Source organism: Bos grunniens, chromosome 13 (genome assembly GCF_055505025.1).
Source record: "Bos grunniens cultivar Pamir isolate PY7600 chromosome 13, Bosgru_T2T1.0, whole genome shotgun sequence".
NCBI lineage: Eukaryota > Metazoa > Chordata > Mammalia > Artiodactyla > Bovidae > Bos > Bos grunniens.
This window is the reverse complement of record NC_141177.1, coordinates 19,057,220-19,084,993: the sequence shown is the minus strand read 5'-3', so window position 1 is coordinate 19,084,993 and position 27,774 is coordinate 19,057,220. Positions and strand designations below refer to the sequence as shown.

General features: G+C 46.5%; 1 protein-coding gene across 2 annotated transcripts in view; it reads left to right on the top strand.

The window, feature by feature from the left end:
* Positions 1 to 79: 79 nt before the first annotated feature.
* Positions 80 to 27,774, top strand: part of MMP24 (matrix metallopeptidase 24) — a 55,324-nt gene continuing 27,629 nt past the window's right edge. The window contains exons 1-2 of one of the 2 annotated variants that reach the window (XM_086332191.1): positions 80 to 613; positions 26,010 to 26,158. In XM_086332191.1, the coding sequence (XP_086188317.1) occupies positions 395 to 613; positions 26,010 to 26,158 (368 nt within the window). In that variant the 5' untranslated portion in view covers positions 80 to 394. Of the gene's footprint in view, positions 614 to 24,803; positions 24,935 to 26,009; positions 26,159 to 27,774 lie in introns of those variants that run through there. The other variant, XM_086332192.1, reaches the window with a different exon arrangement.

The following is a 27,774-nucleotide window of genomic DNA, read 5'->3' as shown; positions in this document are numbered from 1 at the left end:
TTTAGCTTCTTCCCCCTCCCACAGGGCTGCCCCTCGGGCCCCCTCCTCCAGTTCCATCTCTTTGGACCCTGCCTCCGGAGCTGTTCTTTTGGCCTCTGCGACCCGCACCGAGAGCCACTCCTCGGCTCGCGTCCCGAGGCTGGTCCGGTGCCGCCGGCCGCGCGGGTCCCGCCTGGGTGCTGCCCCCGCGCCCCTGGCCGCCCCCCGCCGGGGCGGGGCGCGCGGAGGCGGGGGCGCGCTGGCGGCCGAGGCGGCGGCGGCGGAGACAGGCGGGCCGGGCGCGTGTCCGCGGCGCGGTGACTCGGCGGCTCCGCAGCGGCTGCAGCGGGAGGACCCGGCCGGAGCCGCCGCCGCCGCCGCCATCGCAGCCGGGCGGCCGGGCCCCGCCGCCGGGATGCCGAAGAGCCGGGGCGGCCGCGCCGCGCCGGGGCCGCCGCCGCCGCTGGGCCTGGCCCCGCGCTGCAGCCGCTGGCGGGCCCCGGGGCGGCTGCTGCTGCTGCTGCCCGCGCTCTGCTGCCTCCCGGGCGCCGCGCGGGCGGCGGCGGCGGCGGCGGCGGGGCCCGGGGACCGGGCGGCGCGGGCGGCCGAGGCGGAGGCGCCCTTCGCCGGGCAGGTGGGGCTGCCGCGCCGGGCCGGGCTGCGGGCTCGGGGCTTCCGGGCAGGGCGGGGGGCAGCACCGGGGCCGGGGGCGCGGAGGTGGCGCGCCGGGGGTCGACGCCTGGGGTCCGGGCTAGAGACCCAGGGCGGGGGCCGGTGAGGGCCGCGCAGGCCCGCGGGGCCCGGAGCCGCTTCAGCACCGCGGACAGGGGCAGCGGGCGGGGGCGGAGCGGGAGGGTCGGGATTGTTGTGGCGGCGGTGGGGTGTGTGGCCTGCATGACTATGTGTGAGGGAAACCGTACAACGCCTGGGAGTAAATAGTAAGCGCAGCCAGTCTGTTGTGGGTTGGGAGAAGCCGAGGATGTTCGAGCTGGAGACGGGAAGATTAGGGGGGGTGGGTTGGCGGGGGACCGGGGAAGGACTCGATCACTGTCTTCCTATCTGAAGGGCTGTCACGTGGAGGAAGGATAGACTTGCTCTGCGTGGCCCCACAGGACAGAACTAGGGCCCACAGGAGCGGGGGTAAGGGTTGCAAGAAGGCAGATTTCGCTCTATACCGGAACAAGTTTGTAACAATCGGAGCTGCTCAACCAGCTTGGGAGGCGATGAGCTGCTCATCACAGACATGTGCAAGCAAAAGCTCCGGGAGGGGATTGGATGGATGCATGCATAATACCTGCATGGATACAAGCATAATAATAACAATCATGCCAGCTAGCGTTTACTGAGCGCTCACTATGTGCCAGGCCTGGTGCTAAGTTTTATAAGAATTATCTCGTTTAAGCCTCCTAACTACGAGATAATTGTAATTATTTTCATTTTACAGATGAGGATATAGACTCCAAGAACTAAGTAACTTGCCCAAGGTCACACAGCTAGTGAGTGATGGAGTTGGAATTCTAACCTAGGCAGGCTGATTCTAGTCTCCACAATTTTTTTCCCCCACATATTTAACTATGACATTATCCTGTGTCACACAAGTCGGGGCAGGGGCATTGGACTAGGTAATTTCTTTGGTCTCTCCCAACCTATAGCAATTCTGATAAGTGAGATTGAGACAGTAGGTTTGGGAGTGGGGTGGGGTGGGCTGTTTGTTTTTTGATGAAGAATATCAGAGTAATTGCCTCACTTATCATAAGAGATGGAGTGTGTTTGTTGAAGCAGTCTATTCAGAAGAATCTGCCAGAACAAGGATTCTTAACTGGGGACCGGAGTCTGAAATCTTGTATAAAATTATGTTTGCATGTGCAAATGTGTTTTTCTTGGAGAGAATCCTTAGATTTCTTCAGATTGTCAAGAGGTATATGATTCCCCCAAATCAAAGTGTGTAGAAAGTCTTTAGTCTTGCTGGTAGTTTTCTTCCAAAGGCCTTATAATTGTTGTTGACTTTGAGTGAAAACTTTCCTTAGCCTGTTTGTGTTTTCAGCTTTATTTGATCTCAAAGTGATGCATTTCATGAGTTTATACCCTATAAAAAGTAGAATTCCTTTAGTCTTCCCGGTTGCACAGGGTAAGATGGAAAGACCCCAGTCTGGGATTTAAGAGGCCTGGGCTTCTAATCCTACCATGGTTTCTGTGACCTTGGGCCATTTCCTTCCTGAACTTTACCATCTCTAATACAAAAAGAGAGGGGCTTCCCCGGTGGCTCAGTGGTAAAGAATCTGCCTGCAATGTAGGAGACATGGCAGGAGCCAAGGGTTTGATCCCTGGGTCGGGAAGATCCCTTGAAGAAGGAAATGGCAACCCACTCCAATATTCTTGCCTGGAAAATCCCAAGGACAGAGGAGCCTGGCAGGCTACAGTCCACGGGGCTATAAAGAGTCAGACACGACTTAGCAACTCAACAACAACAAAGAGATGGGGCTAAATGATTGCAACTTTGAAACCCGTTTATTCCTGTGATATTTCAAGCATTAAGAACAAGCTCTTTGTTTGAATATGTTAGGATCTGAAGAGAGAGTAGTGCTACTTACTCCTTATTTTTATCAGTTTTATAGAGGCTTTGATTATTCCACCTCTCTTAGCCTTTGTTTTTTCATGCTTAAGTTTCCCCCTTACAATAGACCACCTCTAGAATAGCCACATTCATTCTCTGAGTCATTTTAGTTGCCCTTTTCTAGCTATCCTTGGGCCTTAACTTTCAATAGATGTCAACCTGACCATTGTCCCCAGATATGCGACCTTCCCGTCTTATACAATAGAGAATGATTTCCTCTTTGGTTTTTAGGTCCCTTCCCACTTGTGTGCATAATTTTGTCAGCCTTCCTGACCGCAACATATTAGGACACTGCCTTTAGGAAACAATCCTCAGCAGCTCCCTGATCCCTTTCCTGGGCCAAAACTGATAGCCTGGAACACAACACCCTATCTGTGGATTATTCTTACCAGAGCACATTGTTACCTTACATTTCCCCAGGGTGACGTTTATCTGCCATTTTGCATCCCACTCAGTATATTCCTTCAGTGCATGCTCTCTCTCTCTCTGTCCTTTGGCAGAGCATGCCCCTACCTGAAAGGGCTTAATACGATCTGCAGTCCTGAAATTTTCACTTTGCTCTACTTCTTCTGGATCACTTATAAAAAATTTAAATCAGACAAGTCCTGGCATGGTCTCTTGGGGCCCCCTGCATTTTTAATCTCCCTTCATTTAGAGACGTGACCAGCTCCATCTATTTATTTATATCCATCTGTTTATTTCTTGCCTTCTATTTTCCTGTTGTTTCTTTTCTTCTACTGTTTTCTGTCTCTCTCTGAGTTCTCAGGCCTTGGTTTAAAAAAAAAAATCACCCTCAATTTCACAATGACTCCATTGTGAAATTTTTTTAGATTCTATTTTTTGGATTCTATGAATCCATTTTTTAGATTCTATTCCATTTCTAATATATCATCCAAAACTTCCTGTAAGATAATTATATCCACTGCTTCTCTGAATGATTTGCACGCTATTATCCTCTCACTGAATCCGAATGGATCACGTGATTGAAACCTTATAGAAATATTGTTGCTTTTCAGCCAACACATAACATTGCTTAGTCCTCGCTCTATCTTTTAAAGTTTCTGTTGTCTGACTTCTCCCTACCTCCTCACTAGAAGCTGCCTTTCCCCCTGTTCATCCATACACATCTTTACTCCAGACAAGCTCATCTCTTCTTTATCCTAAGACAAGCTACCCGTGTTTCCCTGGACATTTACGCATGCTGTTTACGTCTGTACCTCCCCGCATCTGTCTGCCTCCTTTCTTAAAGTTCCAGCTTAAGCCCTGCTCTCTAGGAAACTTTCCCTGACTTCTGTAGGCATTTTCTTCTCGTTTCTCAGAGGAGCACTTTGAGGCAGCTCCAGACAGTTTGTTATTTAAAAAAAAAAATGTAAACATCATTTAGGGGGAAAAAAGTTGTGTTCTTAGGCAGGACCTTCCCCAACCAAAGCATTTTATGTTTTTATTTACTTATTTTACCCCCTCACCACCACCACCCCACTTTATGTTTTTAGATTCAGCACAGTCCCCAACTCTAGATGCTCATTGTTGGTGTTTTGTGTGTTTGTGTTTTAGCCTGGACCATTTTAAAAGTCTGTATTGAATTTGTTACAATGTTGCTTCTGTCTTATGTTTTGGTTTTTTGACAGCAAGGCATGTGGGATCTTAGTTCTCCAGTCAGGGATGGAACCTGCACCCCCTGCACTGGAAAGTGAAGTCTTAGCCACTGGACCACCAGGGAAGTCCCTCGGTGCTCATGGTTAATTACTCAGTAAGCAACCCATAATTCTGCTCTTTATCCTGTATGCCAAAGACTTACATGCATCTGAAATGGGCACTCACGGGCCTGTGGTCTCAGGATGCCTTCTAAAATCTTCTTAGGGATAAGATTCATTGCCTCCCTATCCTTCCTTCAATGAAATTGGTGTTATTCCTCTTGACAATGGTTCTAGGATGATACCCTTCTTTCACAACTCTTCAGGTAGGCTGTCATCTAGTGGAAGTGGCATACAATAGAGAGGAATTAAGAGGTGGCCATGACCTTAGAGATCACCAAGAAAGCACACAGCAGTGCTTAACAGGTATTTCTTGAATTGCTGTAAGTTGCCCAAGGTCACTAAGCCTGAAGAAGAACTTTTCCTTGGTCTCCTGACTTCTTAGTTGAAAGCATTTTCACTATCCTCGGCTTTGATTTCATATTTCCAATCTTTTATCACCAAAAGACAAAGGCCCCCCCCCCCCCAGTTTCATTCAATCTGTTTTCTCCTTTGCTTTCTTGAGTCTTTTTCTTATATTTTGCACTTTGGGTGGTCCCACTGATTCTCTAACTGGCTTCCTGCATTTGGTTTATTTAAAACATCTCTTTCTCTTATTATTAGCTGAGTGCCCCACAAATAGATTTTTGGCCCTCCTAATTTCCAATTTAATTCTGAGGAAGGTCGCTATAGGCAGAAAGGGGTAAACCCATCACCACTGGCCACATGAGCACAGAAGGTGACTCCAGGTCCCAGGGATTAATGGAGTCCTGCTCTCTCAACTGGTTTTGAGAGTCTGCTCTGGGCAGATGGAGAAAGTTCTCAATTTGCACCTGTAGTCAAGAAAAGTTAGAGCCCTGAGTGAGTCTAGGGGTGCATATGTACGTGTGCATGCTCAGTCATGTCCAGTTCTTTGTGACCGACCCCCTGGGGTGTAGTCCACCAGGCTCCTATGTCCATGGAATTTTCCAGGCAAGAATACAGCAGTGGGTTGCCATTTTCTCCTCCAGGGGATCTCCCTGACCCAGGGATTGAACTCATGTCTCCTGCATCTTCTGTATTCTCAGAATACCACCTAGCCACCTAAGTCTAGGGATGGGAAGCGCTAACAAATTCCCAAGCCAAAAATTTATTTCAATGTGATCAATAGCTTCCAATATATCTTCATTCTTGTCTGAAAAAAATAACTTCTCAGGGATTTCCCTGGTGGTCCAGTGGCTAGGACTCCGTTCTCCCACTGCATAGGCCACGGGTTCGATCCCTGCTTGGGGAATTAAGATCCTGCATGCCACTCATTGCAGCCAAAAATTAAACAAATAAATAAAAAGTGTAATGCTTTCCCTAAAAGCAGCTATTCAGAAAAATTTTTCACCACGAGGAAGTTCTTTCTTTTGCCTAACTTGAGTCTAATCTGCTGTATCTTTCATTCATTTTCTCTTATTATGACTGTGTTTTTTCCTGTCACTTTAACAGCCTCATATCTTACAGTGCTTTGCACTTTCCAGATGCTTTCATGCATGTGGCCCCATTTGATCCTGGCAACAGCACCATGAGGTAGACAGGGAAGATATCATCCTCATTTTATAGAGGAGCAAATGGAGACTCAGAGAGAGATGTGACTTATCCACACGTTGTCCAGGGACCTACGTGGAGCTAATAAACAATAAAGCAAGGACCAGAAACAGGGTTTTCTGTCCCAGATCTGAGTGTTTTCCCCTCTATACTAAACTGTCCTGTTCTGCAATATTCTGGAGTAGCCTTTAGCCACTCCACTCATTGAAGGAGATAGTTTTAGAGCAAATAAAAGTAAATTATAATAGTACCATAGAGGTTAATCTTAGGAAACATCTAGCTTTATGATATGGTAGAGTTTAGACTCAAAACCAGAGGAACCAATTCTTAAGAAGACTGCAGCCGATGACACCTAGCACAGTGTCTGCCTGGCACATTCTAGATACTTGATAAATATTTTTTAATTGATTATATTATCTGTGTCCCCCACCTACTTTTTTTTTTTAATATTTGTATATGTATGGCTGCATCAGGTCGTAATTGAGGCAGGTAGGCTCAGTATTTGCTGCATGCAGACCTAGTTGTGCTTTAGCACGTGAGATCCTAGTTCCCTCACCAGGGATCAAATCTGAGTTCCCTGCATTGGAAGGTGAATTCTTAACTGCTGGAGTCCCCTGGACCAACTTCTTTTCAGAGTGGTTGGAATGGTACAGATGAACCTATTTGCAGGGTAAGAATAAAAGCGCAAACATAGAGAACGGACTTGTGTCCATGGCAGGGGAAGGAGACGGTGGGACAAGTGGAAAAGTAGCAGTGACGCATACACACCACGTGCAGAATAAGTAGCCGCTGGGAAGCAGCTGTTCAGCACAGGGGCCTCAGCTGGGTCTCTGTGATGACCTGGGAGGGTGGGAGGCTCAAGAGGGAGGGAATATGTATATACATATAGCTGATTCACTTTGTTGTACCATAAAAACTAACACAGCATTGTAAAGCAATTATACTCCAGTTAAAAAATGAATTTTTTAAAAAGTAGAAAACAAAAATTGTGGTTGGCATGCAAAAGTCAGTACCTTTTTTGAAGAAGGATGAATGTGTGCTAGAAGTTTAAACAAGGTCTGGGCAAGCACCAAAACAGGAGGAGATGTGGTTGGGGAGGTCAGGGAATGTTCTAGAAAGAAGGTTGTATCAAAGATGAAACTTTGAGGAAGGACAAGGACAAAGAATGGTGAGTGGGGGAGTTCACAGAGAGAGAAAACATGGCCAAGGCTCCACAGAAGTGTGGGGCATATTTAGGACATGGTGGAGAATTGGATGTGCTTGAGGCCTTGACTTACTGCTGTTTCCAGTAAGAATGTTTGAGAAAAGTCTGGAAAGGGAGGCTAAGAGCAGATTGTGAAATTGGCTTTTGTCCAAAGGCTGAGGGGAGTCATAAAAGGTTTCTGAGCAGAGAAGTGACCTGCTCAGCGCCTCAGAGCCGTGCTGAGTGGGTGGAGGCACCAAGGCCAAGTGGGGCTGGGTGCTGGCCCCTGCTGGGCTCTTTCAGCTTCCTTAGCACAACCCAGGTCTGTGTTCCTGTTCTGGTGTGTGGATAAAAGCTGTGCACCCCAGTTCTGGCCTTCCCCAGTGGAGTGATTCTGGAACAAATCTTTTGGTTTCACTGGACCTCAGGATTGATTTTGTTCAAGTTTTTCCCTGGTGTTTCTTCATCATTACTTCATGCTGCAGCTAAGTCACTTCAGTCATGTCCGACTCTGTGCGACCCCATAGATGGCAGCCCACCAGGCTCCCCTGTCCCTGGGATTCTCTAGGCAAGAACACTGGAGTGGGTTTCCATCTCCTTCTCCAGTGCATCAAAGTGAAAAGTGAAAGTGAAGTCGCTCAGTCGTGTCCGACTCTTTGCGACCCCATGGACTGCAGCCTACCAGGCTCCTCCGTCCATGGAATTTTCCAGGCAAGAGTACTGGAGTGGGGTGCCATTGCCTTCTCCACATTACTTCATACATTCATTTTTTTTAAAAAATGTGTTTATTTATTTATCTGACTGTACTGGGTCTTAGTTGCAGCACATGGGATCTTCAATCTTCATTTGGGGCATGCAGAATCTTTAGTTGCAACATGGTAGGATCTAGTTCCCTGACCAGGGATCAAACCCTGCATTTGGAGTGAGGAGTCTTAACCACTGGACCACCAGGGAAGTCTCATGCATTCGTTTTAAAGGACAATTTGGAACTAGGCTTTGATGACCTATGGGATAACAGCAAAGTCATGTTTATAAAAGATAATATTTTCTCAAAGATCAGACACATTGTTATAAGAAACAAGGTAGAGAAAACAAAGCATGGTTATTAACAACTTTGTTAGCAATAATTTTAAAACACTTCTGTACCACAAACACTCACACGCACACCATTCTCTGTGCTCCAAAAGCAGTGGACCAGAAAGAGGTATCCTTCCCTTCATCTTCCCCTCACCTGCCTCAGGAGAACCAGCAGCGAGCCTAGCACGTCCACCTCCTGGACCAATTGTCCCTGTAACTGCTTCTCTCCACCACCACTGTCTCCACTTTAAACTTCCATCCTGTCTCGTCTGGCTTCCAGAAACTTCCTACCTGATCAGCCTCTCTTGCCCACTTCTTATCCTTCTTCCCGTGGCAGCCAGAGTGACCTTTTAAAAATAAATCTACACAGGGGCCAGTTATATCTGAAGCAAATATGGCAAAGCCAAGATTTAACAAAGCCAATAGGTGATTATCCAAGGCTTTAAAAAAAGAAAAGCTATTTTTATGCCTTTCTGAATGCTTGCAATATTTAATTTAAAAAAATTTTAAACAAAAACATCTGATATGTGACTTCCACTTTCACTTTGCTAAAAACGATTTTTAAGGTAAAGGCTAAACTAATATTGCTATACAACAGCCAGTTCTCGTCATTCTTATTATGGAAAAATTTCAAACACATGTTGAAAGTATAACAAACAGTATCATGAAGCCCTTGTACCCAACACCAGGCCTCTGAGGCCCTGCATCACCAAATCCTCCCTAGCTCTCTGCTCCCTTTTATACCAGCTTCTCAGTAACCTCCCTGAGAGGTTAGGTTTCTGTGGTGGCTCAGACAGTAAAGAATCTGCCTGCAGTGCAGGAGACCTGGGTTCAATCCCTGGGTCCAGAAGATCCCCTGGAGAAGGAAAGGGCAACCCACTCCAGTATTCTTGCGTGGGAAATCCCATGGACAGAGGAGCCTAGTGGGCTACAGCTCATGGGGTCACAAAGAGTCGGACACGCCTGAGTGACTAACAGTTTCAGTTTTCAGTAATCTCCAGCTATCCTGGCCTTCTTTCTCTTTTCCTAATATGCAGGCTTCTTCCCATTCAGGAATTCAATAAGATATTCTTTTCCAGGAGTGCTCATTCTTTGACCTTCACCTTGACCTCTTTCGCTCGTATACAGGTCTCAGCTGAGATGATACATCCTCCAGGAGGTCAAGATCTCCTGTCACATACTTACTTTTTTTATATATAATTTTATTTATTTAACCACACCGGGTCTTAATTGTGGCAATGAAGGATCTTTGATCTTTGCTGCTGTATGTGGGATCTTTAGTTGTGGCATGTGGGATCTAGTTCCCTGACCAGGGATTGAATCTGGGCCCCCTGCACTGGGAGCACAGAGTCTTAGCCATTGGACCACCAGGGAAGTCCCGTGTCACTGGCTTTCTTTCCCAACACCTTCTCCTTTTCCCTCATTCTACTTATCACCGTTGGAATAAAGCATTTCGTCTCTGCATGTCTACCTCCCCCTCCAGTAAGCTCCATGAATAAGAGTTCAGTGGCACTGACAGGCATGGAGACCACCATTTATGAAAGACACTGTAAGCAACAGGTATACATGGGAACACAGAGGTGGTGGTGGTGGTTTAGTCACTAAGTCATGACTGACTCTTGGGACCCCAAGGACTGTAGCCTGCCAGGCTCCTCTGACCAGTGGATTTCCCAGGCAAGAATACTGGAGTAGGTTACCATTTCCTTCTCCAGGGGATCTTCCCCAAGCAGGGATCGAACCCAGGTCTCCTGCATTGCAGGCAGATTCTTTATCAACTGAGCTACCAAGGAAGCTCTGGAGCTCAGAGGAAATCCATTTAACCCTGGATAGTCCTCCCAGGTGAAGTGGCATTCAGGTTGCCTTTCTAAGGATACCTAATAGATCATCAGAGAGTGACCAGTATCCATGTAGGAAAGGCCTTCTAGGGAGAGGGAGTGAAAAAAGACAGAGAAAGGAACTTACAGGCTGTGTTCAGGCAACACAAGTAGGTCAATAGCTTGAGGAGGGGCCCGTGGGGTGGGCAGTAGAAGGGTGGGGCGTACAAGTCAGAGGCTAGGGTGCACTGGCATCAGACTGTGAGGCTTGTGAGTGCTGGGCTGAGGAGCTCGGACTTTAAGACTGGCGGTGAGGAACCAGAGGATCTGCTCCACGCTCAATCTAATTAACCTAAAGTAATAGAACCTTATATAATTACTTAGAGGTTGTCTACTTCAGCCGTCTGCGTTTCAGTTGAGAAACTTAGGCCTGACCACGGTCTTTGTCTACCCTCTTCCCTTGTCTAAACTCATCAATAAGTCAAGCCCGAGGACAGAAAACACGGCGGATTTACAGGAAGGCACTGGAAAGGACAAGGAAGACAAGGGCCCTCGCTTCTCAGAGAGTGAATGAGTGCGTGGCTATACGCCTGGCCTTGGAAGGAGGCCTGCCCAGAACCGGGAAACTCAGACATCCCAGGGCTGACCCAAAACCCCAAGTGTGCCACCTCCCTGGGCAGGGCAACTCTCTGGCTTGTGGTGGCCTCCTGGGAGTGGGCCAAGGACACTACAGAGCGCCAGGGAATTCCCGCTAGTGCACTTACCACCCACTCAAGAGATGGTGGCAGCCAAGAGGCAATGCTGCGCCATTAAGGTGTTTGTCAAGAAGCTAAGTTGGGTGTTGTGGGCGATCCTGAGAGCCCTTTTTAGACTGGCTGTAAGTGGGGAAAAAAAACAACACAGCGTTTGGAGGCAAACCAGAGCTAGTGTGGAGGGTGTAGCACGGCAGCAGGAATGCTCCTGGGAGGCAGGGCCATTAGGCTGTTTGCAGCTCCTCCACCAACTTGCTCTGTGATTTTGGATAAGTCGTTTCTCCCTCAGCTGAATTTTTCTGTCTGGCAAAATAAGCTTGTTAAATTAGATAATCTTTAAATTATTTATCAACGACTGCATTTTCTAGATAAACTGCATGGTTAAGCCCTCAAGTCTGAAGTTTTAAAAAATCAGTTATAACTCAGATGGGTTCTTTTCAACAGTGAGAGACTTTATTTTGGGGGACTCCAAAATCACTGCGGATGGTGACTGCAGCCATGAAATTAAAAGATGCTTGCTCCTTGGAAGAAAAGCTATGTCCAACCTAGACAGCATACTAAAAAGCAGAGACATTACTTTGCCAACAAAGGTTGGTCTAATCAAAGCTATGGTTTTTCCAGTAATCGTGGATGGATGTGAGAGTTGAACCGTAAAGAAGGCTGAGCACTGAAGTATTGATGCTTTTGAACTGTGGTGCTGGAGAAGACTCTTGAAAGTCCCCTTGGACAGGAAGGAGATCCAACCAGTCCATCCTAAAGGAAATCAGTCCTGAATATTCATTGGAAGGACTGATGCTGAAGCTGAAACTCCAATACTTTGGCCACCTGATGCGAAGAACTGGCTCATTTGAAAAGACCCTGATGCTGGGAAAGATTGAGGGCAGGAGGAGAAGGGGACGACAGAGGATGAAATGGTTAGATGGCATCACCAACTCGATGGACATGAGTTTGAACAGGCTTTGGGAGTTGGTAATGGACAGGGAAGCCTGGCATGCTGCAGTGCCATGCAGGTCACAAAGAGTCAGACACAACTGAGCAACTGAACTGAACTGAACAGATGGGTTCAGCGGCAAGGCTGGGACCTCAGTAGTGTGGACAGAGAAAGAAGCAGGATTTTGGTGGGACAGGAATTGCAGAGAATTGCTGCAGTGATGAGGCTAACCTCTGAGGAGTCACCAAAGAGACACAGTGATTCGGTCCAGCAGCAAAGACCACAGGTGATGGTCCATGTATTACTGGAGAGGGTGGGAGCAAAAATACAGAGAGTAACATTGAGAGACCGCCTCCTGTGTGCTGGGACCTTCCAAATGCTTTTTTGTTGTTCAGTCACTAAGTCATGTCCAACTCATTGCACCACGACAGGCTTCCCTGTCCTTCAAGAAAGCTAAGATCTTGAGAAAAAGATTCAGGTCCTGGCAATCTCAGTTTAGGACCCGAGTGCCAGGCAGGGAAACTGAGACCAAAAGCCACTGGTAAGGACTGAGCTAACACAGCAATGAAAAGGAAAGGAAGATCTTAGGGCACGCTTGATGCCAGTCTACAGCGACACAGTACAGTCTCAGTGTTGGGGTTGTAGCTGCTGATGGACTGTTTGCAGATGTCAGGGCTGGTTGGGGAGATAGGCAGGTAAAGGACCCAGGGATGTGAGCAGAGTTGAGGCACAGAAGGCAAGGGCTGGCTCTTGAGCCAACTTTAGTAGAAGACTTTCCGAAATGGCAACATGCTTCCTGTCTTAGTAGATCAGAGGCGATACTGAACATAACATGCTCATTCTTCACGGCACAAAGTCATCACTCCCAGCCGTCCTTACTGCAGTGGTTCTCAAACTTTAGTAGGCAACAGAGTCACCTTAGGTACTCCCTTTTTTAAAAAAAAAAATTATTTTTGGTTGCGCTGAGTCTGCTGTGTATAGCCTTTCTCTAGTTGCCGTGAGCAGGCTGCTTATTGCAGTAGCTTCTCTTGTGGAGCACAAGCTCTAGGGTGCGGGCTCAGTAGTGGTAGCGCACAGGCTTAGTCTCTCTATGGCACGTGGGATCTTCCCAGACCAGGGATCGAACCCGTGTCCCCTGCGTTGGCAGGCGGATTTTAACCATTGGACTACCATCGAAGTCCCAGTTCACTTCAGTTCAGCCGCTCAGTCGTGTCCGACTCTTTGCAACCCCATGAATCGCAGCACGCCAGGCCTCCCTGTCCAGCACCAACTCCCGGAGTTCACTCAGACTCATATCCATCGAGTCAGTGATGCCATCCAGCCATCTCATCCTCTGTCGTCCCCTTCTCCTCCTGCCCCCAATCCCTCCCAGCATCAGAGCCTTTTCCAATGAGTCAACTCTTCGCATGAGGTAACCAAAGTACTGGAGTTTCAGCTTCAGCATCATTCCCTCCAAAGAAATCCCAGGGCTGATCTCCTTCACAATGGACTGGTTGGATCTCCTTGCAGTCCAAGGGACTCTCAAGAGTCTTCTCCAACATCACACTTCAAAAGCATCAATTCTTCGGCACTCAGCCTTCTTCACAGTCCAACTCTCACATCCATACATGACCACAGGAAAAATCATAGCCTTGACTAGACAGACCTTTGTTGACAAAGTAATGTCTCTGCTTTTGAATATGCTATCTAGGTTGGTCATAACTTTCCTTCCAAGGAGTAAGCATCTTTTAATTTCATGGCTGCAGTCTCCATCTGCAGTGATTTTGGAGCCCAAAAAAATAAAGTCTGACACTGTTTCCACTGTTTCCCCATCTATTTCCCATGAAGTGATGCCATGATCTTCATTTTCTGAATGTTGAGCTTTAAGCCAACTTTTTCTTTTCTTTTTTTTTTTAAGCCAACTTTTTCACTCTCCTCTTTCACCTTCATCAAGAGGCTTTTTAGTTCCTCTTCACTTTCTGCCATAAGGGTGGTGTCATCTGCATATCTGAGGTTATTGATATTTCTCCCGGCAATCTTGATTCCAGCTTGTGTTTCTTCCAGTCCAGCGTTTCTCCTGATGTACTCTGCATATAAGTTAAATAAGCAGAGTGACAATATACAGCCTTGACGTACTCCTTTTCCTATTGGAACCAGTCTGTTGTTCCATGTCCAGTTCTAACTGTTGCTTCCTGACCTGCGTACAGATTTCTCAAGAGGCAGGTCAGGTGGTCTGGTATTCCCATCTCTTTCAGAATTTTCCACAGTTGATTGTGATCCACACAGTCAAAGGCTTTGGCATAGTCAATAAAGTAGAAATAGATGTTTTTCTGGAACTCTCTTGCTTTTTCCATGATCCAGCGGATGTTGGCAATTTGATCTCTAGTTCCTCTGCCTTTTCTAAAACCAGCTTGAACATCTGGAAGTTCACGGTTCACGTATTGCTGAAGCCTGGCTTGGAGAATTTTGAGCATTACTTTACTAGTGTGTGAGATGAGTGCAATTGTGCGGTAGTTTGAGCATTCTTTGGCATTGCCTTTCTTTGGGATTGGAATGAAAACTGACCTTTTCCAGTCCTGTGGCCACCGCTGAGTTTTCCAAATTTGCTGGCATATCGAGTGCAGCACTTTCACAGCATCATCTTTCAGGATTTGAAATAGCTCAACTGGAATTCCATCACCTCCACTAGCTTTGTTCATAGTGATGCTTTCTAAGGCCCACTTGACTTCACATTCCAGGATGTCTGGCTCTAGATGAGTGATCACACCATCGTGATTATCTGGGTCGTGAAGATCTTTTTTGTACAGTTCTTCTGTGTATTCTTGCCACCTCTTCTTAATATCTTCTGCTTCTGTTAGGTCCATACCATTTCTGTCCTTTATCGAGCCCATCTTTGCATGAAATGTCCCCTTGGTATCTCTAATGTTCTTGAAGAGATCTCTAGTCTTTCCCATTCTGTTGTTTTCCTCTATTTCTTTGCAAGCGAAGTCCCAGTGCTCATATTTTAAAAATGCAGGTTCCCAGTTCCCAGCTTCAGAGGGTCTGATTTTGTAAGCCTAAGTTTGCACTTGGTAACATGTATTTTTAACAAGCTCCTTGGATGATGCGATGCTGACAGACCATGATGTGCAAGGACTGTCCAGTGAGGGAACACAGCCTCAGTGTTTGGGGCTGCAGCGGCGGAGTGAGGGGTTTGGAATTGTCACCTATCAGGAAAATAACAGCCATTATTACTGCTATCTTTTACTGAGCACTTCATACCACCTATTAGTTATTTAATCTTCACAACCACCCCATGGGACACATGCTAAGAACATGGAGCTTGATGTGAGCAGTAAAGAGGCTGAATAATTTGCCAAAGGTCATGTAACAAGTAAATCAGAGAATTAGGATTTGACCCCAGTGTCTTGTATCTTCAGAACGTACGCCCTTAACCATAACCCTAAACGTCCTCTCCACCTGCCTCGCTCCTCACCGCTCACCACACCCCACCAGGAGCCTGTTCATGTCCACCTCCTCACACAAGGAAAGCAGCTCTCCTTCTGAGCCCCATTCTAGGAGGCTATTGACCAAATGCCTACTGCTTTCCTTAAAATGAAGAATTTAGGGTTGAGAGAAGCAGTACAGAATATTCCAGAATATTCTATATAAGAATCCCTTTATAATAGTTCTTAACATGGACAGTTTTGCCCACCATTGAGGGAACTCTTAGGCCAATGGGGACATTTCTGGTTGTCACAGCTTGGGGGAGGGGGCTGCTGCTGGCATCTTGTTTTAAAAACTAGGGCTGCTGCTCAGTGTCCTACAATGTACAGGACAGACCCCAACAACAGAATTATCTGGCCCCAAATATCAATACTTCTGGAGTGGAGAAAATCTTCTATAGCAAATTCTGACCAGCGATCGTTCATCCTCACCCTGAGTGCTTCAAGTTGTTTTCATCAAATACATAGGTGTCTCTGCTGGCCCTGTGCTAGCTGTGGGGATACCACAGTGAAGAAGACAGATTATGGCCCCTGCCCTCAGGCACTGTGTAGTCTGGGAGAGGAGACAAGCAATTGCACTGCAATACCACGTGATAAGAATTGTGATGAGGAAGACACTTGTTCCTTGGAAGAAAAGCTATGACAAACCTAGACAGCATATTAAAAAGCAGAGACATTACTTTGCTGACAAAGGTCCATATAGTCAAAGGTATGGTTTTTCCAGTAGTCATGTATGGATATGAGAGTTGGACCTTAAAGAAGGCTGAGCACCAAAGAACTGATGCTTTTGAACTGTGGTGCTTGAGAAGACTCTTGAGAGTCCCTTGGACTGCAAGGAGATCCAACCAGTCAATCTGAAAGGAAATCAATCCTGAATATTCATTGGAAGGATGGATGGTGAAGCTGAAGCTTCAATACTTTGGCTACCTGATGCGAAGAGCTGACTTATTGGAAAAGACCCTGATGCTGGGAAAGAGTGAAGGCAAGAGGAGAAGGGTTGACAGAGGATGAGATGGTTGGATGGCATCACTGTCTCAATGGACATGAGTTTGAGCAAGGTCTGGGAGATGGTAAAGGACAGGGAAGCCTGGCGTGCTGCAGTCCATGGGGTTGCAAAGAATCAGAAACAGCTGAGTGACTGAACAACGACGACGACGACAAGTGGACTTCTAGTGGCCCAGTGGTTAAGAATCTGCCTGCCAATGCAGGAGACATGAGTTTGATCCCCAGTCCAGGAAGATCCCATGCCTTGGGGAGCTAAGCCCATGCGCCATATCTACTGAGCCCGCACCCTAGAGCCCGTGCTCAACTACAGGGGAAGCCACATCAGTGAGAAGCCTGCACGCCACCGCGAGAGAGTAGCCCCTGCTGGCTGCAGCTAGAGAAAGCCCGTGCACAGCAACAAAGACCCAGCGCAGCCAATACATAAATAACTGAAAAAATTAAAGAAAAAAAAAGAATTGTGATAAGAAGGATGAACGCTGACCAGGGATGTAGGTGGAACTCCTGAGTTGAGAGTTCAAGGAAGGCTTCCCCAGAGAAGGAAGAGTGTGATCTAGATAGAAGGAACTATGTATGTCAGAATCTGGAAGTGTTAGAACACGGAGTGCTAGGTGGGGAGTGGTAAAGAGGCTGCAGAGGTAGTCAGGAGCCATATCATGATGCCTCGATTAAAAAAAAACACTTTATTGAGGTAAAATTGACATACAAAAAGTGGCACATATTTAATGCATACAACTAAATGAGTTTAGAGATAAGTATACACCTGTGACACCATCACTACAATCTATGCCATCAACAAATCCATGACTTCCGGAAGGTTCTTCCTGCCCTCTTTATTTCTATCATCAGCATTAGCATCATCGTCGTCTTCTGCTAAGAACTTAAGGAGCTGCCCTTTTAGCAAATGTTCTAAGTGTATAATACTGTATTGTTAACTATAGGCACTATGCTGAACAGTATGTCTCCAGGATCTAGTCATCTTGTGTAACTGACACTTTGCCCCGTTTGACTTAAACCTCCCGTCTCCCCCTCCCGTGAAAGCTCTTGATGGGAAGACTTTGAAGCTGCCTCAGGATATTTGCACTTTCTGATCCCTCTTCCTGGAATTCCTTCGCCTCCTGCAGGTCCCTTGCTCTCACGTGACTTCCACAGAGACGTTCCCTGACTAGTCTCTATAAACTAGCTGTCCCATACTCGCCATATCCTCACCCTGCTTTATTTTTCATAGCACTGACTGTGACGTGGCTCGTCCGTGAGACTGTAGCTAGAAAGTAAAGAGAGTGGTGTTTTTGTCTGATGTTCTATCCCAGAGCCCAGACCACATGCCTGGGACATGGAGGTCCTCAGTAAGTAGGTCCTCAGTAAAGACTTACTGAATGAACAGATAGATGGAAACAAAGTTGATGTTTAGGAGGCAGAGCCAATAGTTCTTTGGTAAAAGACAATGTGGGCCAAGGAGAGGGAGGAAACCTGGGTCATAAGAAGCTTCTGGTTTGATGCCATAGCCTGGCATAGGAATCTAGCCAAAGGGTATTGAGCATACTGTGATCTGAGATCAGGCATTGCTCTGTAGGAGTGTGAGGTCCAGAAAGTCCTGAAAGGGGAACGGGACACTTGACTAGTGACCTGATAGCATGAAATGCCTGGTTTCAGGTAAAACTTGAGTTTGAATCCTGCCACTTATTAGCTTTGTGGCTCTGGATAGTTATTTAACCTCTCTGAACCTCAGTTTCTTCATCTGCAGATTGGGGATCATAATTCCTACCTTGTGGGGTTGTTGCAGTCTGGAGTGCCTGGTACAGTGCCAGGTATATAATAAATGTTCTAATAATAGTAACTGTTGTCATTTTGGGGCTTCCCTGGTGGCTCAGTGGTAAAGAATCTGCCTGCCATGTAGGAGACTCAGGTTCGATCCCTGACTCTGGAAGATCCCCTGGAGAAGGAAATGGCAACCCACTCCAGTATTCTTGCCTGGGAAATCTCATGGACAAAGGAGCCTGGTGGGCTACAGTCCATGGCGGGGGTGGGGGTGGGGTCACAAAAGAGTCAGACACAACTTAGCGACTAAAACAACGTTATTGTGGTTACTATAATTATAGTACGATTTATAATTCCATAAGATGTTATAGAAAAACCCAAATGAACTTTTTGGCCAACGCAATAGAACATCTCTATTAAAAAGTAGTTTATTTTTGTGAGTCTGGATCTATGTCCTGTGATCTGTGCTGATCTTAGCTTGGCCCTCTGTGCCAATGAGAATAAATCTCCTTCATCCACAGCCATTTGGCTTTTTAAAGACAGTCCTATCCCCTGCAGCCCTCCCTTCTCTAGCCTAAACATCCCTCATCTTTCCTCCTGGGCTACAGTTCCTATGAATGTCTGCCTCACTTTCCTGACCACTCTTCCTCAGTCATGCTCTAGCTTGTCCCTGTCTATCTGCATCTACAGGGCTTCCCCATGGCTCAACAGTAAAGAATCCACCTGCCAATGCAGAAGACACAGGAGACCCTGGTTTGATCCCTGGGTCGGGAAGATCCCCTAGAGGAGGGCATGGCAACCCACTCCAGTATTCTTGCCTGGAGAATCCCATGGACAGAGGAGCCTGGCGGGCTACAGTCCATCGGGTTGAAAAGAGTCGGACACAAAAGCAACTTAGCATGCGCTCACTGCATCTGCAACTTCTAGAACTGGACTTGGACCTACATTGTCACCCTAGATTATGACCTCAGCTGCCCCATCTCTTTGATCAGGAGCTTTGATTGTTTCTCATTCCAGTCCATGCTTCCAATTTTGATACCTTCCTGCCTGTCCCTTCTTTGTAGACTTTGCCTCTGACCTTTTTGATATTACCTTCTCACCCTCTGTGTTCCTGACCAAACACCGGATCTTAATCATCCCCCTGCTCCGTGCCTGTACAGTCTGGTTTGCCCAACCAGGTGTGAGGCTCCTGAACACCCCCAGGAGACACCCTGTCTTGGCCCATCCATCTCTCTCCTCCCCCATGGCCATCTCTGTTTGCCAAGAGCAAACGGCAGCACGCCAGTTGATCTGCTTCTGGCCGCCTCCTTTGACACTTCTAATCTCACCACCGCCTCTGCTGTCTGCCGCTCCCTTCCCACTCCAGGCCACTTTTTTTTCTCCTTGTTATTCTCCACTCTCTCCTTTGCCTGCCACTACCGCTCGACGTCTCAGCTTCCGCTTCTCAGCTTAGGCTTCGCCCGAACCAAAATCCCGCCTTCTGGCCTGCGGACCAATCACGCGGTGTTGCCTGTGATCACTGCATCTCTCTCCGGCTCAGCCCAGCTATTTTGGTCTCCGCTCGCACTCTGAGATCTTTCTCACTTTCCTGTGGGTTGACACCTCTTTCAGCACTTAAAGGGTGACAGACGTCGTCTTAGAGTTAGTTAACTGAGCTGTAAAGTTTAGAATTCTGACGTGGCTGGTGGTGGATTAATGGGTCCAGGTGTAAAAAGATGAAAGTTAGGTCATTCTGTTTAGCATTGAATGGGGCTTCTTTCCTTTAGCGAATTTTATCTTGTTTTGATTGGGACCATGGAGCCTGTTGCCTCATCAAGCAAAGTCAAACCACAAAAGATGGAATTTCAGCAAATAGTTTTTTCAGCAACGAATCGATGCCATGGATTGTGCTTAGTGCTTTCGTGTGTATTACTCATTAAACCTCCCTAGATGAAATCCCTTCGTGGGTAGACAGACAGTACCTCCTAGACCAACTGTTAATTCATTCCTTAATTCATTCACTCTGATTATTTATTATGTCAGGCACAGTGCTAAGTACTGTAGCAGATATAAAAATAAATATGACAGTCTCTGCTCCTTGGGAACCAATCTAGTGAGGAAAACATCAACCAACGGTGTGATACACTGTGGAAGTTGTGTTTAGAGCAGCAGAGAATTAAGCACTGCAGGAGGGAAGGGGGTTGCCCACTAGCTCTGCCAGGGAGAGCCTAGGAAGGTTTTCCAAAGAAGGTGACATTTCAGCTGGACTTTGAAGGATGAGTTTGCTAGCATGCCTAAAGAGAATGGGCTCTGTTGGCAGCAGGAATAGCCTGGAAGTGTGAATGGGCAGAGAGTGTTCTGGATCAGGGATGACTGCAGTGTAGAAGACTTGCTTCAACGTCAGGAACTTCTGCTCAGAGAAGTCAGAGGATTGTCTGGGTCACAGAGCAGGTAAATAGTAGAGACAGGGTTAAACAGCAGAAGTTGTCTGGTCCCTAATGCGTAGTCTTTAGCCTCCCACCTTGTAATACACACACTCCCACCCACTCACACACACACACACCAGGTCCAATCTCAATGACCCTGACTTAGAGCTGTCATTTGGCCAGACCTTTCTGCTCCCATGTCTGCTCTTAGGGGTCTGCCCCTGAGCCTGAAGATTGTCCCCAGTGAACCTGGGAAGGAAGCAGAACCCAGAGAAGGCAGATCCATTCCAGTGTTTGTCCATAACCTAGACATTGGCCAACGTCTGAGTACTTAGATCCTAACTCCCGACACTGCCGAGCTAGACTCTGTGACCTTCATAATAGCTCCTGCTTGGCTTCAAGATGCTCCTTGCTTGAATTCCCTGGTGGTTCAGATGGTAAAGAATCTGCCTGCAATGCGGGAGACCCAGGTTCAATCCCTGAGTCTGGAAGATCCCCTGGAGAAGGGAATGGCTACCCATTCCAGTATTCTTGCCTGGAGAATCCCTTGGATAGAGGAGCCTGGAGGGCTATAGTCCATAGCGTCGCAAAGAGTCAGATACTGCTGAGAGACTAACACTTTGCTTGAATATCCAAAAAAGGAGCTCGGTAAACCTGGTTGCCCTTTACCAACTAGGAGCTCCTTTCAATCCCCCCAAATTTTAGAAGAGAGTTTATGCCAAAAATTCTCTGTTCCCTGTCTCCTACAATATCATAGTAATGAGGACAGGAGGGGAGAAAATTGTCAAATTCCATACTAGCTTGAAGGCAGGTGCTCAGAAAAATACTCTGTTGACCAGTTTGTTGGAAGCTTCTGTCCAAAGTTCCCCAGCCGGGACTTCCCCGGTGATCCAGAGTGATTAAGAATCGTCCCTCCAATGCATGGGACACGGGTTCAATCCCGATCAGAGAACTAAGATCCCACATGTTTCAAGGCAACTAAGTCTGCGTGTGGCAAACCACAGAGCCCACATTCTCCAAGGAGGATCTTGAGTGTCGCAACTAAGACCCAACACAGCCAAAAAAAAATAATTTTTTTTAAAAAAACCTTCCCCTTAGTGTTTTTTTTTTAATAGTTCTCTAGCTATTTCCCAGACACTGTAATTCATCCTAATTGGATTTTAAGAGAATTAACTAATGGAGTCCACAAATAAGGAGGAATTGGATTTTAGACTGGTACCACACCTCTTTTGGGAAGGGTTTGAGGCAGTTTACAGAGTGAAACAATCTTTTTAAGTAAGATTTTTAAGGATGAAACACAACTTAGTGGTCAGAAAAATGAAAAAATAACAGCAATTTGCAAGCATCACCGTGTTCCACACTTACGTGATAAATCTGACCAAAAGATTCCCAGCAGAAAGGCCAAAGAGGAGAACCACTGGGTTACCCAATACGCATTTCCTGAAACCAGAAAGCACACAGAATCTCCTGTAGAGACGCCGTTTTCCTCAAGGTAAAGCTTGATGGAGAGGGATTGTGTTTGGTCTCAGTAAAGCCGAGTGACAGGGCGAAGAGAACGACTCCAGTCAGCTGTCAGTTCTCTGCATGCAGTGCTCCCGGTGCTGTGTGAGAGGTGGTCAGCCCCACAGCTCACCGAGAGCAGGTGGACACGCTGCCCCCCATAGCACCCTCACGGTGGCTCTTGGTCCAGGGGGAGGGCAGGATAACCAAATTTCAAAAGGCAGAGAAGGAGTCAAAGACCGTGTTTTCCACCTTGATTTTACGAAAGGTAACAGAGACACCATCCAAGGGGATAATAAACGAGTCACTTTTGAGTGATTATGTCAGGTACGTTCGATCACTTCGGCTTAACAGCAATCTTGTAGAGGAGGGTCACTGTTTACATTTTACAGATAAGGAAAGTGTTCGTTGCTCAGTCGTGTCCAACTCTTTGTGACCCCATGGACTGTAGCCCGCCAGGCTCCTCCAGGAATTTTCCAGGAAAAAAGACTGGATTGGGTAGCCATGCCCTTCTCCAGGGGATCTTTCTGACTCAGGGATCAAACCCAGGTCTCCTGCATTGCAGGCAGATTCTTTACCATCTGAGTCATCAGGGAAGCCCACAAATAAGGAAACTGATGCTCAATTTGCCCAAAGGCACACAGCTGGCAAGTGATGAACTGGGATTCAACCTCAGAACTTTGTGCCTCTTTCCCATGATAGCGCCCTGTTTATCCAATCCAACAATTCTTCAATGAAGTTTCTGTAAAGAACATAATGCGGCCTTCTGGCTGGAAAGGGCTGAGTAACACGGTACAGGGATTTAATACTTTGATGACATAACTGACCTGGGAATAGAAGTTGGAGCTTGATGAATGAACAGGTAACTTGTCAGTTGCCCTGTCGTGTCCATTTCCAGATGGTTTTTTTTTGGCTAATCCGAGACCATGGTCAAGTCACAAGTGATTCTCTGTGATTTGTCCACTTTGTAAAAAGATAATTAATAGTGTATCATCTCTCTCCACTTCCCTCCTTTCCAATCCTCTCCACTCATCACCATACTCCTCTTCCCCAAGTTCCTACCATTTTAAATACTGCTCAGAATGTGCCATGCTCTCCAGCACCTCCAGGTAATTGCACATATCCTTCAAGCCCTAGCTCAGGACTTCCCTGGTTGTCCAGTGGTTAAGAATTCACCTGTCAATGTAGGGGACATAGGTTCAATCCCTGGTCCGGGAAGATTCCACATGCCTTGGAGTGACTAAGTTCATGTGTCACAACTCCTGAAGCCCACATGCTCTAGAGCCCATGCTCTGCAACAAGAGAAGCAACCGCAATAAGCCCTCACACCGCAACTAGAGAGTGGCTCCCACTTGCTGTAGCCAGAGAAAGCCCATGTGCAGCAACAAAGTCCCAGCACAGCCAAAAAGTGATTAATTTTAAAAAGATTGAGATACCACCACCACCTGGAAGCCTCCCCCGAGTTCCCCTTGCTCCCCATCCCCACCCTTCCATGTGGATAACATGCCCCCTACTTTGTTCTTCTATGGAACTCTACACATCTGATTTTTAGTGCTGTATTTTCATGATGGGTTTATTTGTTGGTCGGTGAGCTCCTTATTCGTCTTTGCATTCCAGGAGCCATGCACAGTACCTACTAGGTAGTCCATGCCCGGTAATGTTCATTAAATGGACACAATGATCAACTACTGTGTCAGGGGATCCCTGGGCACCAGATATAGAGATGAGTAAAACATGGACCCTTCCCTGGAGGAGTTCAGAGTCTCATAAATACAGTAATGATTGGAGCCCAATATTACAAGAGGGCTTCCCTGCTGGCTCAGTTGATAAAGAATCCGCCTGCAATGCAGGAGATCCCGGTTCGATTCCTGGGTTGGAAAGATCCCCTGGAGAAGGGATAGGCTACCCACTCCAGTATTCTTGGGCTTCAGCTGGTAAAGAATCTGCCTGCAATGTAGGAGACCTGGGTTTGATCCCTAGGTTGGGAAGATCCCCTGGAGAAGGGAATGGCTACCCACTCCAGTATTCTGGCCTGGAGAATTCCATGGACAGTCCATGGGGTCGCACAGAGTCAGACACAACTGAAGTGACTTAGCAGCAGCAATATTCCAAGAACTACACTGTCTATAACAGGGGATTTAGGGAATACAGAAGAGGGGGAAAGTACCGGGCTAGGGAGTGAGGTAAGTCTTCCAGAGGGAAGACTAAGGTCTTCCTTAGGGAGACTTCCTAAGGGAAGACTAAGCCTAATTTATAGGCTTAACCTTAAAATAATGAAAGATTTTTGCCAAACTAAGAAGTATGCCAGGCATACAGGGGGAAAACATACAAAGGCAGGACAGAGATTCAGCACTGGGGGAAGCACAAGAAGTATTGAAACCCTGTGCCAAAATTTAGAATGAAAAACAGGTTGTAGATCTCTGATGAAAGAGTAAAGCTGTTGCTCTCTTGGGGATGTTTTAAGACTTTATTATTCTGACTATTTTGTTCTTAATCAGTCAGATGGATTTCATCACAAGGCAGTAAAGATGTGACAGCCTCCTTGGTGAAATAAATAATAACTTATTTATAGTTTCTGGTCTGCCTCCTTCCCAAAATGGTTTGATTTGACTTGTCATAACAGACACAGCCACAATAAGATGTTCATATAGAAACAAAGAAACAAAATTATGAGGACTTCCCTGGTGGTCCAGTGGCTAAGACTCAGCGCTCCCAGTGCAGTGGGGAATGCAGGGGGCCCAGGTTCAATTCCTGATGGAAGAACAGACCCACATGTTGCAACTTAGAGTTCACATGCTGCAACTAAAAAAAAAAAAAAAGATTCCATATGCCACAATGAAGATGGAAGATCCCACGTGCCACAACTAAGAACTGGTGCAGCCAAATAAATAAATAATATTTTTTAAAAAGAAACAAAACTGTAGATGGGAAGAGCATTAATACAGCTTCTTAAGGTCTTTTTTCTTCATTTGCTCACTTGGTGTTCAAGATAATCTTCTGAGGATGGGCGGCAGTTTCCATGCGACTTAGAGACGAGCGTGTACGTGCACTCTCTACAGGACATGCTTGTGGGCTCCACAGATGCACGGATGTTTTCTTCATTTTCCAATTAATGCCACAGATATTTCCCGGTCCTCTAATTTCTAGCTGGTCAGTGAAAATACTCATCTTTACTTTTCCAACCTTCAGATTCATTGTCTGAACTTCTTCATCCAAGCTACTTTCAGATTCTCTTGCCCTTTTAAAGTTTATCTCCTTTTTTTTTTTAATGACTCCATGCATAACCCTTAGATAAGCACAGAAAAAAGAAGTCCCCCATGATATTATAACAAAGGCTAATCACATTCATTCCTTTTTTATTAAAATTTTTTTTTACATTATTTCAGGCTTTCAAAAAAGTTTTCAAGAATGGGACAAAGAATTCCTAAACACCTTTCACCCAGATTCCCCATCTCTTAACATCCTACCACATTTTTTTTTCCCCTCTCTCTCCTCTGTCTTTCTCTAATTTTTTCCCTGAATCTGTTAAAGAAAATGTTGCAGACTTCATGCATTGCATCCTTATGTAAGCTGAAACACTTCAGTGTATATTTCCTAAAAGCAAAGAATTCTCTTACGTAGCTATATTATTTTTTATGTGTGCCCTTCTAGACTTTTTTCTATGCTCATATTTATGTAGTTATATATAAATTAATACCCTGGTTTATTTTGTTTCTATTTATTAATAATAGCTTACTTCTTTGGAGGGATTAGCAATGAAGACTGTAGATAATCTCATTATCTACAGATAATCTATTATCTACAGATAATTCTATAAAAGGTTCCTAAGGCAGACTCTGTCTCTAGATACAGCGGGTGTCTGGGGAGCTCAGTGTTCATCAAGTCACTCTGCTTCAGAGAATGGACTGCTCTGGTCCTCTTGCATGTCTAGTCAGTGGAAACCACTGAGTACATGGTAAAGAGACAGGGTGCTGGAAAGGCTAGAAGGCATTTTAATCTTTATTCCATAGCCAATAGAAATTCAACGGAAGCTTGATAGCAGAAGAGTAAGCCAACAAGAGCTGTGTTTTTTGGAGCTTCATTTGACAGCGTCTGCAGGAGGGAGTGAAGGAGACAGAAATCAGAACATGAGTCCTTTAGTCCCTTGGGTAAAATGGTCCCTAGTTTCAAGGGCAGATGAGCCTTCCCCGAATGATGCGTTCTTTTCTTTTGGCGTGTCTTTCAGAACTGGTTAAAGTCCTATGGCTATCTGCTGCCCTATGACTCACGGTCATCTGCGTTGCACTCAGGGAAGGCCTTACAGTCAGCAGTCGCCACGATGCAGCAGTTTTACGGGATCCCCGTCACCGGCGTGTTGGATCAGACAACAATTGAGTAAGATTTGCACAGGACATTGTGCCTTTGAACTTCTCAGAGTTACGTTTGGGTTCACATTTGTCATGGCCTCATCTGTATACCCTACCCATTCTACCTTCCTATCTCCCACTCCTGAGTGTCAGCTGGAAGGGCATACCCCAAGGTGCCCTCTCTTACGTGAGCTGGGGATGTGTTCTGCCGTAAACTTGCTGTGTGACCTTGGACAAGACTCTTGACCCTTCTGGGCCTCAGTTTCCCTATCAGCACAGTAAAGGGTTTGGTTATAGGTGGCCTTAAATCTCCTCTGATTCTAATAACTTGTGGGTCTGTGAGTCACCCTTCTGGCATCCCTGAGATGTACACATCTCACTAGATACAGGAAATTCTAGAATAATGATGGCAAGTCTTGTTCCACTTTTCCCATTTATTAAACATTTGCTGAATGTCTGCATGTGCTGGGCAGTGGGCTTGGTCCTTTGATCCCTGTGCTCCAGAGGCTCCCCATTTAGTGAAAAACACCATCAGCTAGCTCTGCTAGTCTAGAACTCAGAAGGAAACACTGAATCTCAGGGAGATACTTAAGAGATAATGACAAGTAGGCCAAACCACACAGATGGTTTTATACTCAAGGAGAAGATAAAGAGGAGGGAGAGAAGAGTGACGAGGGTGGAACCCCCAGGGGAAGGAGCCACCTGAGAAGTGGAGGAAGCCCGGCAGGGATACCATGGCCATTGTGGGGGGCAGGGGGGGATGGTCAGCAGGGTCAGCTGTCGAGGTGGTCAAACAGGCGGCTGAAAGGTGTCTGCTGAGTTTAGTAACAAAGAGGGCGTTGAAACCTCCGTGGAATGATGGCAGCAAAGTCAGATTGCGATACGGAGGAGAGGTGAGGAGTGGCGATGGCAAACATAGGGGCAACTGTCAAGAAGCTGAGCAGTGGGAGTTTCCTGTTGATCCAGTGGTTAGGACTCCAGGCTTTCACTGCCGTGGCCTGGGTTCAATCCCTGGTTGGGAAACTGAGATCCCATAAGCCTGCCCGCCCCCTCAAAAAAAAATGCTGACAGTGAAGGAAAGGAGGAATAGATGTGGCTAGAGAGGGATGAATTTTTATTTAAGATGGGAGAGAGTTGAGTTTTTTTTGTCTCCAAGGAATAGCCATGAAAGTTATTAAAGCTATTTAAGAAAAGCCGTTACTGACATGTTTACATTGCTGTGTTTAAAATGGATAACTAACGAGGACCTACTATATAGCAGAGGGAAATCTGCTCAGTGTAAGTGTGGCAGCCTGGACGGGAGGGGAGTTTGAGGGGGAGAATGGATACGTGTATATGTATGGCTGAGTCCCTTCGCTGTTCGTCTGAAACTGTCACAACATTGCTAATCGGCTGTACCCCAATACAAAATAAAAAGATTTTTTAAAAAAAGACATAAAAAGGAAAAGCCATACTGCCAGGAAGGCACGGCCAAGAGCTTGGAAAGAGTTTCCTCGCGGGGGTGGGGGTGGGGGTGGGGGGTTGGGGGAGGGCGGTGGGGGGTACCCGAACTCAGGTGGAAGGAGAGAGCAGGGCTTAGGGAGGATGCAGGCAAGTAGGCGGCTGGCAGAGAACAGGAAATGCAGCCAGTGGTGGATCCAGGAT